This window comes from Galleria mellonella, unplaced genomic scaffold (genome assembly GCF_026898425.1).
Source record: "Galleria mellonella isolate WM207_F2 unplaced genomic scaffold, CSIRO_AGI_GalMel_v1 utg117, whole genome shotgun sequence".
Taxonomy (NCBI): domain Eukaryota; kingdom Metazoa; phylum Arthropoda; class Insecta; order Lepidoptera; family Pyralidae; genus Galleria; species Galleria mellonella.
In genome coordinates this window covers 4,534,408-4,550,188 of record NW_026441980.1, presented here as the reverse complement: position 1 = coordinate 4,550,188, position 15,781 = coordinate 4,534,408, and the positions used below count along the sequence as shown (strand labels likewise).

Sequence of the window (15,781 nt, the reverse complement as noted above, 5' to 3'; positions counted from 1 at the left end):
ATTCATAATTAACTAGCAATTAATGTGTTAAACAAATAGCAATAATAGCAGCATTTCAAGTTACAAATTTTGTTTGAAAGGACTATCGAACACTTTACCATTAATAATTATAACTACATTTGGTATATAAGTGCCTAAATATGTAAAGTTAAATATAAATAATAACTTTTAAATATTGAAAAAATAAAATAATATTTAAAGTATTTATTTAAACCCCATATTTCATTTTAATTGCCGAAATTTGAGTATCCGCTATCCGCTTGCTATCTAATCGTATCTCAAATTTCCCGAATACTAAATAAGGTTTCTCGAATATTAGCAATGATTTACGAGCGTAATGTCAACTTCCCAAATGATTTATTAAATTAAATACACTAATAAAGACACGTTCACTTTAAACAAAACACTGAATATCGACTTTATCGCTTGAAAACTTGGAGCACTCAGCTTCTCGAAGTTTCAAATTATTGTTTAATTGTTAGAATTTAATAATGGTTAAGTGTTTTATTTGAGACTTGGTATTATTTTATAATTGAAAGACACTTTGATTGATTATATTAATATGTATAATATTTAATGATATAATAATTCTATAGAATTTCTGCTTGCAATTTAAATTTCTCGCAAAAGAAAGGATTCTAAAATCTACAAAATATAAAATAGGTATTGCTATTGAAAATTCTTTCATTTATAGAAAGCTATAGTATTGTATGGAAAATGTGCTCATTTTCCATTTATTTTTTTCCATGTATTTTTTTCAAACCACATGAAGCCAGAACGGGTCGCCAAGCCTATTCATATAATAAATGCGAAAGTTTCGGATGGATAAACTGACTGACGGACGGATGGATGGATATTTATTTTATATATTATTTGTTTCTCTTTCACGCAAAAAACTACTGAACGGATTTAAATGAAATTTGGTGTACACATATAGATTATATCCTAACTTAGCACATACGACACTTTATGTATTGATTCATATATGCGTAACTGCGGGATACAGCTAGTCTAATATAAAGTCGATTAGCCGTTAAATTGAAAGGAAATTGATGCATGAGAAAATTTATTAGTTACTAAAATTAATGATAATATAACAGTGCTGCTATTTGGTCTCGGCATATGCCACCACTTCCTTTCCCGTGGGTGTCGTAAGACGCGACTAACGGAATTTAATAGTCGCAGAAGCGTCCCTTTTAAAACGTCACCAAAAACCTGCCAAGCGTGGTAACTACTAGCAAAATTCCCCCCAATTGTAAATTGCCATTTATGATAGTCTATGAAAAAGACTTGCGTTCAGCAGTGGAAAGATAACGGCTGATATGATGACGATGATGATTAACAGTATTATTTGCTCAGATGATCCATCAAAGGTTATTTTTTTAATTATAACACGTAGACACACGCGACGTTCTATTCCATTATTATGAATTAAATGATCTCGCTGTTTAGACATTTCACTTGTTGTCCTTGTCGTTCAATTTCGATGAATGATGACCGATGCAAGATCGATGCTCGTGAAAACAATATTAGAGCCGGAAGCTTTAATCTCAAAGCAGTGTTGCCAGATTGAGTATTTTCCTATTGTAATATTTCATAATAAAATGATCTGTTTGAGAAATTTTACGGATGTACAATTTTTGGAAAAAAGTTTTCAAAGAAAAAAAATATTATAAAGAAATTTGTGTATATATATTATATATAAATATATTCATTGACCTTAGTAGCAGTTGCTTTTTTATTAGAATTGTTGTAAAATCTATTCCCACATATTCTGTGATTAGTGTTTGGGAAAAAATAATTATCATTTTGGAGATTATTCCAAATTTTTGAAGAAAAAAAATAGTATCTGATTTCGTTACATCTAAAATGAAAGGCAAAGTGAACTTTCTAATTCCGTCTTTACGCTTTCATAAATTGTCATCGAGTAAGGTCTTTTAAAGTATGATTAAATGTAATTATATGAAAGACCATTATTAAAGGATTCAATTAATTCTGATATCACATCTAATGCGACCACACTTCTCGCCCCATAAAACCCGAGCGTGCTTTTAAGTGTTTCATGCTGTTGCTCCATAATACTGAATGCTTGAAAGATTTTCAGAAAGCGAATACATTAAAGTGTTAGTATGCAATTTTCTCTCGCGACATTTTGAAGTTCGACTTTCAAGGAACCCTTCTACCTATTTTGTTTTCATATCTATACATATTGAAATGAAAACTGTATTTAAATATTTATGTAGTTATAGTTAAAAATTCATTTTAAAAGTATACTAGTTATTACTCCCGATTTCGCCGCGTGACTGAGATAAAAAGTAGCCTATGCCACTCTATTCTTTGGGTATATTTTTAGGTACTATGATTTGTATTTGCATGTTTATGGAGGAGCGTGACCTTCTGATACAGGTGATAACACTTACTAGAAGGTCACAACAACGATCTTAGTATTGTATCAATTTTGTTACGAAATAAATATTTTTTCATTTTTTTTTTCAAGTAATTCCAAAAACGTTCTCAATTCGGTTGTATTTTTGTGTGTGTTTCTTAATAATAAATGTATTAGAATTGTTTAAAAATGTTTGTTGAAAATTGGCGTAACATTCAATTACTACGAGATTTCGATATAAATGTTTATAATTTAAATAACAATTTAGAGATATAATCGAAGTTAATATTTAATAACCCTCAGGCCCCGAAAGGTAAGGAAATGAAACAATATAATATTCTACATTTAAAGCCAGATAGCGGGAATTAATATTACATTTTTAGAGATAACAATTTTCTAAATCCAAAAGAAAGCAGCATTTAATACGCTTAAAGGATTATTCTGTTGCATTTAAAATATTAATACTTGCATCGCGAAATAGTACTAACAGTAGTTGCTTTACCAGATTTTTTATAAATGAAAAATGGAGTAATAACTCCGCTTGTGCTAACGGTATATATCATACACATGGTGGAGCATCAATGAGAGATGATAGGTAAAGATAAAATCAGGTCAGTTGCTCATCCATCGTGATGATTTCGGCAAGAATCTGTTCACTGCTGAACATAGGCCACCCCCATACACTGTCATAAGGAACGAGTCCGTTCCTTATTCATTCTAATTTATCTTCAATCACTGGTGCCTCTTTACCAGCGTATACTAATAGTTTAGGCTGAACTACCATTCCATATTCATCCTTTAAAAAGTTCTGTATGTCGCCATGGTAATCATTGTCGTTACATTTCCCTTTACAGTTAGTGAAGAGGAGTCATGTATAAGAATCTTTGCTACTTGCAGGTTTAGCTATTAGATCTCAAAGGCTCGTTAACTTTAAAAAAAAAAAAGTATTGAAGTATCTTTTTCAAAGGACTTCAAAAAAAGAAGAGATTCTCAATTCTGTGGTGGATTTTCTTTATTTTTGTCAACTCCGTCAAATATAAACCAATTCTGAAAATTCTTTTTTATTTGAAAATATGTACTTTTAAATTAATTCTATAAATTTATGTACGTCTTATTCTATAACTGACATTTTATCTCGCTATCAGAGCACTTTTTAAATAATTAACCAGATATATTGAAATTTTTTTCAATTACATTTGAAAATTGACAAATAATTCCGACATTAACACACTTCGGTAATATCATTATGAATCCCGCTAAGTTTTAAACCAAAAGAATAGTTTTTTTTTTATAAATGTAAAGTACTTTGTAAATGTAATTTTACTAAGAATCCTTTTAAATTTTAAATAAGAAGAATATTTATTTCAAAATACATTATAAGTGTATAAACCAACAGGAACATACCTCCATACAAGTGGCTTTGGTGTTGGGTCAAAGCCAGCGATAGTCCAGCTGGCAACGAGTCACGTGCTCATACGGAATTATTAACATCTTCACACAGACGGACCAGACACGATCTTACTGTCAGGGTATGTATTTTAGACTATTTATTTATTATGAATTTCATTTTCAACCGACTTCAAATAGAAAAAATCAATTCAGTTGTATTTTTTTATACTTATTACACTATAACTCCGTCAGTTGTAAACCGATTTTGAAAATTCTTTTTATTTGAATGGATATACCTACAAATTAGTTGAATAAGTCTTTTTTCAAAATCAAGTTAGGTAGTTTAGTTTTTATATCAAAATAACTGGTTTTGCTACAATTTAAGTGTTTTTTTTGTTGTCTATTCTGAACTGATAGGTATATATTTTTCCAATTTATAGAGTTTTATAATAGAAGGTAAGATAGAATGAAGGAAGGACAGAGGGAGACCGAGACATAGTTACATCAGGCAGATCAAGGAAGGAGTTGGTGTCGTGTCGTATCAAGAGGTGAAGAGACTCCCTGAAAATCGTAGTGAGTGGCAAGAGCTCCACCGACAAGAGCGCAGCTCTTAAATAGGATAGATAGATAGATAGAATTTACATAAACATGTATTGATCTCAAATATATTTTTTTAGCTCTTGGATCCTATTAAAAGTAATCGAAAAAATATCAAACGTATAAATAAAATGAAGTCAATAAAATAATAATAAAAGTCCCAACTTTGTGTCATATTATGAAATGAAAATGTCTCTCCATTTTCATATGAATTAAATTCCATAATTAATGGTGGACATGACGTGTCAGTAACATAACTATATCGCATTATTTCAACGGAGAGCTCAGAGTGTTCGTGAATTATTACAGGTGACTGTACTCGGTTGACGACCAAGACAAAAGGCTTTTGATGTCAGAATCTCAATGGCACATGACAATATGAATGAAAATATCATTGTTAATTGTAGGCTCGCCCAAAATAGTCCTCTTTTCTGACAAAAGACAGGGAATATTATTATATATTTATTTTAAAAAATTCTTCTTAGATTGGATATTTAAGAAATTGTGGGATGTTACGTTCATGTTTATAAGAACATAAAAGCAGTTCAAAATTTTTTTAATTTTTCTGCTTCTATGTTATCGATATTAGAGAAGATTGTATGGTTTAAAATTATTATACCAATATCAGCTCTGATACATTACTATTTAAATGCATTCACTTTTATTAATTAATTATTTCATAGATATTTTTTCAATAAATTTAATTTTACATCATATAATATAAAACACTTTCAAAAATTAAAACATATAAAATTCATTACCGATATATGTGTTAATTTTTTTCTTGTTCTTTTTTTTTTCAGAAAACTAAATTTCAAAATAATTAGGCAATTAAAAGTAGTAGTTTTATTGATGTTATCACTATGTTTCACCATTATCATTTGCTTGTCTTTGTTCCATTACCAATTACAACACATTTTCTTTTTCAATGCTCTAATTAGTTTTATGAATTAAATTTACAACATTACTTTTAAATTCATGGTATATTGTTGTATTTATTGTACTTAATATTAATTTAAACTAAATATAAGTTCCTTTACTGATAATGATTTCTTTAAAATACATTTATACCATAGAAATAGTATAAATTTTAGAGTTTTAACATAAATTACATAGTATCAATTTCAATCCATGTTTGTAGCTGTTAAATTGTTCTAGACAGAAGAACGTATGCAAACACACGCGCGCTCATACATTTCCAATCATTCTTTTTAATTTTAAACAGGTTAAAGAAGATAGTCTCAAGTATACTAAACCGAGGGTCCATCAATGCAACAGCGCGAGTTCTCGGAAAGTTCGCATGCACCTTCCGGATGGACAGAATCAGATCAACAACAACTGTCATCCAGTTCAACGGAGGCGCGACGACACGTTTTTGTAATGTATATGTGAACTTCTTGGTTTCAACTGATTTTTTTTTCCATTGTCTTTGTCTTATTAGTGGAAATATTACAATTGTCTTTTTTTATTTTTTAAAATAGCAATTTCTACATTCCAGCCAATACTTTTAGTTATTATAACTCATATCGTCGTTCTAACCAATTTGTCATAAAAATATCGTCCATGATTATCAAAGAGTGATTAAATAGGGACTCTACTTAGAATGAAATAAGGGTCTTAATGCTTCTTTCTCGATAATGCTTTAAATTCTTTACTTGATAACTTTACTAGCGTTTATAATTTACTATTTATATTGCGACCTCTGAGTTGAACTTTATGATATTACATAATATTATTTAAAACATCTCGTATTTACTTATTCCTTTTACCACAGATAACATAATATTTACTAGACATTTGTTGATAATGAGAATGAACAACCGAAACTGATTGTGTGTATAAATAATGTAAAACAAGAATAAATAATAATCCAGTCGATTGTAAAAAATTAATATCATTTTAAAGTTAGCAAAGATATCGAGTAAGTTTTATTTATTCTATTTATTTGTTATTTATTTATTTTATTCGGAATAACTACGAGGGTAGAGTGAAAAGTTTTCGGCCTGACAATGAAAGACTATGATTTTCAGTAAATAAAAAGTATTTTTATTTTTCTACATAATCTCCCTTGACTTTAATACACTTGATGTAGCGTTTCTCTAACATCAGTATTTCGGAAGTGAGAGTCTAGAAGGTTGTGAAAACATATTTTTGCGGCCCTCTCAACTTCTTTATCGAATGTGAACCACTTCCCAGAAACAAATTTCTTCAAGTTTGGGAATAGATAGAAGTCTGAGGGTGTCAAATCAGTAGAATAAGGGGGATGACCGAGCAAATTGTACCCCAAATCCCGCAATTTTCCCATCGCCAACGCACTCTTATGTGCAAGTCCATTTTAACAAAAAACACGCACGTTTATTGCAAAAATTCGTGTAAATAAACGATTTAAGAGAACAAGTTTAAACTTATCATACGAACTAATGACACATGCACAAGAAAAACAATGTTTTGCTGATTATAACGCCATTACTGCGTCAGGCCGAGAACTTTCCACCTTACCCTCGTACAGCTGTTTACAATTATATAATGTTCTTTAAAAATAAAATAATGTGGAAGTTTACACAAAAAAGTAAATTTTACTAAAAGGCAAATGTAATACGAAGTGCGAGTGTTTTGAATAATGCCGTATTCTAATTATATTTGTTTGTAGCAAAACTGCTATGTCTGAGCTAAAGTCACGAAGGACTGTAATGAATCAGAAGACTATGCTCCAAATGATGAAATACATACTATAAAATTAATCTCTTACCATTAAATTTTAACCAAAACGTAACTTAATGTTGCATCTTAAATTCAGGTAACTCTATTATCACTGCCTTTAATTTCGCCCCAATTACGACCCGCAACGCACCCGTGTGATACTGAAATGTAATTATTTCTGTTGTTTATATTAGTTGATGGTCTCACACGACTGTTTTCCAAGTTTATTATTAATACAGTTAATACGACTTACATTGGGTATATCTATATTATTGAGCAAAAGTTGTTAATTCTAGAATTCTTTTAGCTTTTTATTTAAAAAAAAGTACAGATTATTGTGATGTGAATTCTCATGTTTGGACATTTCTTGCTTACAGATAGAGGGAGTTTAGTCACTTTGATCAGCTACTATAATAAAATAAACGATAATTGATTGCCAATAAACGTGTGATATATGCATTTGTACGAATTTGACACTTATTCATTGAACTTTTAAAAGTTTAAAAATTTGATTTACATTTATATTTCATCATGGCGTAACTTTTTCTTTTAATTATATTTATAGATACTTATTAAGAGCCTTTATATAATTTGTTCTTTGCAATTTCGCTTTTTCCTTTACATTGACTCTATATAAATAAATCTGCCTAGTCCTTTGATATGGCAAGTCTAATCAACATTTATTCCTACTGTATATTTAACTAGAGGTATAATTATGAAGACTAGATAGATATAAAATACTAAGACCGATTTCAGAGTGTCAGGAATACGTGTGGGTATAACGTATTGATTTTCAATCCTTGAACTAAGCTGCAGTTTTCCAACAGTAATAGGTACAGGGGATGTGTCAACATAGTACCATAGAAAAACTTAAGTTTTGTTGACATGCATACTTTGAAAACAGCCTTAATATTATCATTACATAAGCATTTATAAGCCACTTGGTATTGTAAGTACGTGCTTTAAAATATAGGGCATTGTATTTATGATTCGAGTAGCTAAATAAATATATTTAATAAGTATTAATATAATATATTCAAACAAAATAATACAGGGAATATATAGATGGAATTAATGAAGAGTTTAAACTTCTTTAAACTGATGTATCTATATAAGAATTCTCGGACGTTTCAAGTCAGAAGAGAATATATATAATTTCGAAAGCCATTATGCTAATTGAAATGCTGTTAACGTCAGCTGCTAGGGAAAAGTTACTAGCTGTTTGAAATATCAATAAATTTCAATTACCATTACTTTCTGATAAGGATTAAAAATATTATTTAATACCTGTAATTATATTAAAAAAATATATTGATACATATTATTTCAAATACCTGTCACTCTCACTCATTAATTAAAGAGCAATATTAAAGTAATTTAATGTCTTAAATATATTTATTATTTAATTTAAATAATGGGTATAGTAAGCTTCACTCTTTAATTTAATTACAAAATAATTATATTGAAGTGTTTTATTAAACTTTACTTTTTTTTAAATATAAAAGTAATTTAATTTGTTAAATATGTTCATTCTTTGATTTAATATAACAACCGGAGAATATATTATAAATTTAAATTTACTTGGTGTCGGCTAGATTAGTACTCACGACTTTTGTAGACATATATTGGAATAGTAGACTACTGGGATACGACGAACGCATCAATATCTTCAATCTTGAATAATCTGAAGTTATAAAGAAGTTTAAATTTATCATTTTAGAAATTAATGTAGAATAAAATTTTATATAACATAACATTATTTTAATATTTGAACCAAATGTAAATAATACAAATTAAATAATGTATTCGAGATGTGTGTAATAATTATAAGAATAACAGTTATTATTACACTTTTATGTTATTATAATGATAATAAAGAAAAAAAAACATGATGAACATTTGTTTAATCATTTTAAATGAAACAACATATTTAAATATTTTTTAAGCAGTCAGAAAAATAGCTGATTTAGATATATTTCTTAATCTAATGACCGTTCATGAATAATAAAATATATACTTATATAATATAAATAAAGAAAATATTTTAAAATAAATAACTGTGATTGCTATTTTTCAGAAAAATAAATTATAAAAGTATTAAAAAAAAACACCTTTCATCATTTGTTTTATACATATGCCAAAGTAGACACCACTTTAAACTTATGTTAAAAACGAATAAAAAGATAGTAACTTAGTAGTAACTTATCTTCACGATCTACTACATTTTTTTTATTTTTTAACAAAAACTGTCTTCAATTTTAACAAATTTAGTATGGGACCATCCTAAAATTAAATCAAACTAAACAAAAAAAAACTGTATTTTTTTTTGCAATATTTTTATTACATAACATTCACATAAAATATACTTGTATTCAATTCAAAAATCATTTCAACAATTTATTCAGTTTTTATGTTAATTAAGTATCTTAAGTAAGTAGGTACTAAAATACCTATTTATTGCCTATTATTTATCCACAGCACTTTTTAAGTTAATTAGATAAGTGCCAAAGTAGTTAGTCCGGAGTCAGACTAGTCATATTTTGTATTTTATGTCTAGATAAAAGTGCTAATTTTAGTGCTAAGTTGAAATAATAATAACTAAACGTCGGTCTCTAAGCAACGAAGAATTAGATGCCATAAAAATCAACTTAGCACAAAAATACTTTTCAATTATTTCTGTATTTAATTAAAATAGCGAAATAGGTATTATTAAGTAAATATAAGTATTATTATATTAAAAACTGGGATTATAGATTAAACGAATTGAATAATTATGTTTTGTTTAATTTTTCTATAAATTTTATTTATACCTATTTATTAAGGAATATGTATAACTAATTATAGCAGGTCACGGGATACCTACTTGCACACTGAGAAGAAAGTGCCAATAGCCTGTATAGCATAGATTAATATTAGAAGTCGGTTACCACTTTCCATCAGGTGGGGCGTCAGCTTGTTTGCCATTCTAAGTATCATAAAGAAACACCTGAGGGCCTTTAGATGTATTGTTATTTAATTGATCAAAAGCCTATTATGTCGACATTTTATTTATAAAGATGAAAAAGTAAAAAATCATAAAAACTAAGATCAATAGATCAATAGGTCTACTGCGGAAAGTGGGGGGAGGGAGTGTTGATAATGAAGTTAGTAATCCTATGGCTAGCAATATACCCTATTAGGTTGACCTCTACGTGGTCCCCCTGGAAACCATCGTGTCGAATTCCATGTGTATTCATGACGATGGGCTAACTGACCTGCCTTTTCATTCTCACCTATCATCCCTCACTGGTGTCCTGTCAGCGTATACCACTAACGTAGGCGGGATTAACATTCTACTATCATCCATAAAAAAAATTGGTCTACTGCTAAATACCTAAACAGGTTTAAATATTGACTAACGTTTAATCTATATATAATAATAATATTGCATTATTATAGGTCTATATCACCTATGGTATCACTGAAGTTATAATTTTAGTCGACATTTTATGCATTCAATCTACGTAGTCACGAATAGGGTATCTCGTCCAAAAAGTCAAGACACTTATAAACTCTACACTAGGTTTGTCGCTCGAGGTGCAAGAGAGCTCAATACAAAATGGCCTCTATACAAGCACGTTGCACGACGTAGGACACGAAACGCTAAAATGTCGGCGACCTCGGTCGTTTGAATTTCTCTTTCTAATACGTGTGCGATGAGGGAGATAGCGCTACACGATACGATCCGGTACGGCAGTGACGTGTTAAACAAAGGAGTGTGAACAGTGCGAGTTTATTTTGTGCGATATTTATTTCATAATTTTAGTGTATTAATTCATTGGATAATTTGATTACAATGAAGGAATTTAAATATGATGTTATAGAATTAATACGTGGAGTCAGGGAACGGCCATGTCTGTGGAATAAAACATTAGAAAATTATAAAGACCGCGTCGAAAGAAGAACCGCTTGGGAGCAGATATTCCGATCGTTGGATGAAAGATACGACGAAATGTCCGCGGAAGAAAAACGTACAATGGGTATGTAGTTAGGTAGCTATATAAAAATACTTTTTAATATGTAGGTGTGAATAATAGAGAGCGCTTGTGCGTGTGATCTGTTTATCTTTGCTGACCACAATTTTAGTAAACAATCGTTGCATGTCTTTTTATCGAAGTGACATTACATAAAATGAACAAATAGCTAAATTAAAGAGGTCTTTATGTTAACTGATTAATTATATTATTGCTTATTATTATATTTAATTGTTTTATTTTTAAATTAGTATATAAGATTAAAAGGCAATGAAACGATTGTTTACAAATTGTATCAGTTATAGAAAACAGATTAAAAAGTAAAAAAAAAACCTAAAACTAAGCAATAATTAGGTATAGTTACTATCTACGTAGATAGGTACTATATTATTTTTAAATTGTTTATTAAGCTTAGCACAATAAATTCTATATTGATGATACCACTACTAGATGAGTAGGTACTAGATTTTTATAAAAATTTTACTCGTCAAAGTCTAATTTTAAAGGCAGCATTGTACGTAGATATATGTTTTAAATTAGGTATAGGTAGGAAAATACTTATACATATCCTTATGTATAACTTTACCTACCTTCCTTCACCTTGTAGGTAATCTATAGTCTTTTATTTAATCAGCAAATTTCCCTGTAGTAGGTAAAGCTTGTTTTAATAGAACTTAATAAAAATATAAACAAACTATTATCTACTATATGATCAATAGTATTACAAAATAATCCAATTATTTAATAGACTATTTCGATTTGTTATTAATTTCATTTAAATAGTAGGTATTTCTGTAAATCTAGAACAAATGGGTTATCATTTCATTATCATCATTATTATTTCAGCTGTTAACTATCCATTGCTGGACATAAATCTTCATCATAAGAGGAGATTTGCCAGTATTTGCCATGTTTGGCAAGCGGGTTGACAATGTCAGTTAAGCTTTTAGAGATGTTTTAACAGAAACGCTTCTGCCCATCCCTTGACAGTTAAATTACCTTAGTTGACTTTTACGACACCCGCGGGAAAGGAAGGGGTGGACTATTCTATATCGAGATCACACGACCTTTTTTTTTTATTATACTCTATTGATACAATACCTTCCACTAAGTATCTATGTTATACTTTATAGATACATAAATACCTAATATGTCAATATTTTCAGATTTCATTTAATGTTTCCTGGAAGATTTATTTGGAAAAAAAAAAACTAATAATAATGAATAGTCATTAAATAAATTGGGAAATATTTTTATTGCTCTTTTAATAATTAGGTAGGTAAATGGCTTATATTATAGTAAATGGGTACTTACCTACTAATTCTTACGTTAATATAACTTTCTTATCCTCCTAAAAACTTACGTATTCGTTTATAAGTACTTGATTTAGCATAGAATAAATTTTTTAATTTATTCTATGCTAAATGGCATATGCTAAATGGCAAATGGTATGGCAACCTCATAATTATCGGTCATTTTCGAAAACAATTGACTGATTTTTATTGTTAATAATTAATTTATTTATTTAAAAAGTGCTCTACTGGCGAACTTCAAGGTTAATCATAATATATTATGCATGTATCATCCTATATAATCCAGTACTAAAAACTTAGCACCTGTTTAATATTTGATTTTGGTATTTTAATTTTTTTTTTTTTTTTTTTTTATTAAAATGCAATATTTCAGTGACAGTTTTAGACGAACATTGTTGCATGAATAACGTTGGAATTCGCTTGCAGAGAATAATAAAAAAATAAATAAATAATCAATACTGATCGCCCAATTATTTTTGAAAATTAAGAGATAATTGCGATGTTGTCACACTTCGATAAGCTGAAGTATGAACGCTCTTAAGTACTTAATATTTTAAATAAAATCATAGAAAGATACATACTCATTGGTTCATACTCATTGAACGCCATTTCTATTATGCTATAAAATTCTATTACTCACAGAAACCAATACTCAATATGGTAACCATGACAATGGCCTTGGCAAGTAGAATACATACACATAATACAGATTTTTAGTTTACACCAGTGCTTTTTGGTCTTTGTATATTATTATTATTTATATCTCACTGATTCGCATTTAATAGTATAATGAAATGAGCTCATAAACTCGTAAAGAGCGAGCGAAAATATAATTTTTAACACACTTGTCATAAAAATCATACTTAATTTACCTTCATTATCATCATCATATCAGCCGTTAACTGTCCACTGCTGTGAAGTTTTGCCAGTAGTTGCTACGCTTGGCAAGCAATTTAACATCCGCAGTTAGGCTTCGGTGACGTTTTAGAGGACGCTGCTGCTCATTCCTCGATCATTAAATTCCCTTAGATGCCTCTTACGTCACTCACGAAAAAGGAAGGGGTAGCCCATTCTGTGGCAAAATCTAATTCATATTTGGTAGCAAATAATATTTTAAATCACAGATGAAATCATTGTTAACATACATACAATTACATTAAACGATAATGAATTAAAATGTAACAATCGTTACCATGTCTAGATATGAGTTATATTTATTTAACCTCACTGCATTAACGTCAACATTTTCTGATTTTTCAGGAGAGTTAGTTTTGAATAAATGGACAAATATACGTGATACGTTTGTAAAGTCACTCAAAACAAAAATGGGAAAACCAAAAAGGAAATATCTCCTACATCACCATCTAAAATTTCTCATCAATGAATCTGAAGAAGCTGGCGAGTCGATGGACGATACTTCTGAACCTTCGAATTCTTTCATGAAGCAAGAAGAGCCAACAAGTGATACTGTTCTGCAAAGGATAAGTATAAGAAAGCACAACGATAGTGATGAAGACTATGTACCTGATGAAACACCTAGTAGATATACTAATGCTCACAATACAAGGAAACGATCCAAGAAAACAGAGTACAAAGAAGAGGATATGTTTACTAACACAAAAGAATACGCAACAAATAGTGCCTTGAATTTTGTCGAAGTCGAAGAAGCTCAGGATCCAAGAGTAATGAATGAAGATGAAGCTTTCTTCGCGTCTCTCTTACCGACAGTTGTGAAATACAATGAGGATGAACGATTAGAGTTCAGAATACAAGTTCTGTCTGTGATGAAAAAGATAAAGGAAAGTGGAAAGTGGCAGAACTAAGACTTTTACTAGATAATTTATTGTATCTATAGGTAATTAAGTCTAATTATAAAATAGACGTAAGTAAATATTGTTATAGGTTAAGATCCCGGTGCCAATTTCTGTAGGACTAAGGCTTATTATTGAAACTTGGTTTAAAAGAAATCATCATCATCTTCCTACCCTTATCCCTGTTATTATTTGGGGTCAGCGTAATATGGTTTTATCCATATTACAAAAGGATTTAGCTTATAGTTTTACGACCGGCCGTTTGCCTGACGTCAACCCTCTTTGGGAATTTTTGGGTTGGGTTCTCTTTGGGTTTTAAAGAAATACGAATTAAAATTAAATAAAATACACTTGGGTTGTATATTTAAACATATATTAATAAAATATTATATATATGCCAGTTGCCACATGGCTTACTTATGACCCCTTTTTTATATAGTTAACACTTACAATCAGGTGGGCCGTTAGCTTATTTGCCATTCTAAATTGCATAAAAAATTAACCCTATTTTATCGTAAATACAGAATAATAAACTTCTGTTTAGTGTAAATCTTATTAAAAAGCAAATAAGAAAAAATTTACTCAAATTATGGTTAACCCTATTATTATTTATATATCAAACTTAAAAGTCTTTAACTGTTTACTGCTGAATATAAGCCTTCCCCCTTTGAGAGTTTTGCTAGTAATTGCCACGCTTGGCAACCACAATTAGACTTTAAAGATGTTTTAAGAGGGACGCTGCTGCCCATTCCTCGCTCTCTTTTAGTCGGCTCTTATAACACCCACGGGAAAGGAAGGGGTAGCCTATTCTATACTGGGACCATACAGCATAATGATATGTGTATTATGTATAATTATAATAAAATAATTATGGTTATGGCTAATTGAAAGTAGGCGATCCGAGTGCATTGCTTATTTCACTTAAATATCTAACAATTTTTACAATCTAAATAAGTGTAAATAATCATGTTTTGTTTTATTTTACAATATTTAAACTAAGTTTTATTAAGTATAAACTTGCAGTATTCAGCAGAGAGATCTTAACCTATTATGTCTCTTATGACATATTTTAACAATATCCAATAATATCTTTTAAGTTTGTGATTGCAGTCTATTGTATATATTCATTGTGAATATATAAGTACAAAAGTTTTAATAAATTTCATACAAATTGTGTGAATTGTCAATTTACAATCAATATCTATTCATTTAAATGTACAAACATTTATACAATGATATTTATATAATGCTGTATCGTTATACGCTGGCAGGACTATATATTGGGACTATTACTAACAAACCCTTTCCCCCACACAAACATGTTGCACAAATAATAAGTATTGTAACATGAAATGTTATGTATTTTGTTATAATTGAATACTTGTTATGACGAGCTAATAGCGTGGGCAGACGAGATAAAATGAAAAATGAAAATGGTTTTATTCTGACGACATATTATACTGCATTTGTTACTATGCTCCCACATGTGGTTTACAGTGGGAGACACGCTATTCCTAATAACTAGTGCATCATTTAAATAAAATTGTAAGAAAGTAATAAAGGGTAATTAAG

At 29.4% G+C, this 15,781-nt stretch overlaps 2 protein-coding genes across 2 annotated transcripts in view; both read left to right on the top strand.

Annotated features, from left to right (window-relative positions):
- The window catches only part of LOC113511804 (cardioacceleratory peptide receptor-like), a 76,659-nt gene extending 66,833 nt beyond the window's left edge, over nucleotides 1-9,826 (top strand). The window contains exons 10-11 of the mRNA XM_052896707.1: nucleotides 3,783-3,915; nucleotides 5,598-9,826. Of these exons, the coding sequence (XP_052752667.1) occupies nucleotides 3,783-3,915; nucleotides 5,598-5,753 (289 nt within the window). The 3' untranslated portion in view covers nucleotides 5,754-9,826. The remainder of the gene's footprint in view (nucleotides 1-3,782; nucleotides 3,916-5,597) is intronic.
- A 971-nt stretch (nucleotides 9,827-10,797) lies between these two features.
- LOC113511756 (uncharacterized) lies at nucleotides 10,798-15,403 on the top strand. The gene is made up of 2 exons (XM_026895471.3): nucleotides 10,798-11,091; nucleotides 13,659-15,403. Exons 1-2 carry the CDS (start codon nucleotides 10,908-10,910, stop codon nucleotides 14,219-14,221), a joined length of 747 nt encoding a protein of 248 aa, XP_026751272.1. The 5' UTR covers nucleotides 10,798-10,907; the 3' UTR covers nucleotides 14,222-15,403.
- Nucleotides 15,404-15,781: the final 378 nt, after the last annotated feature.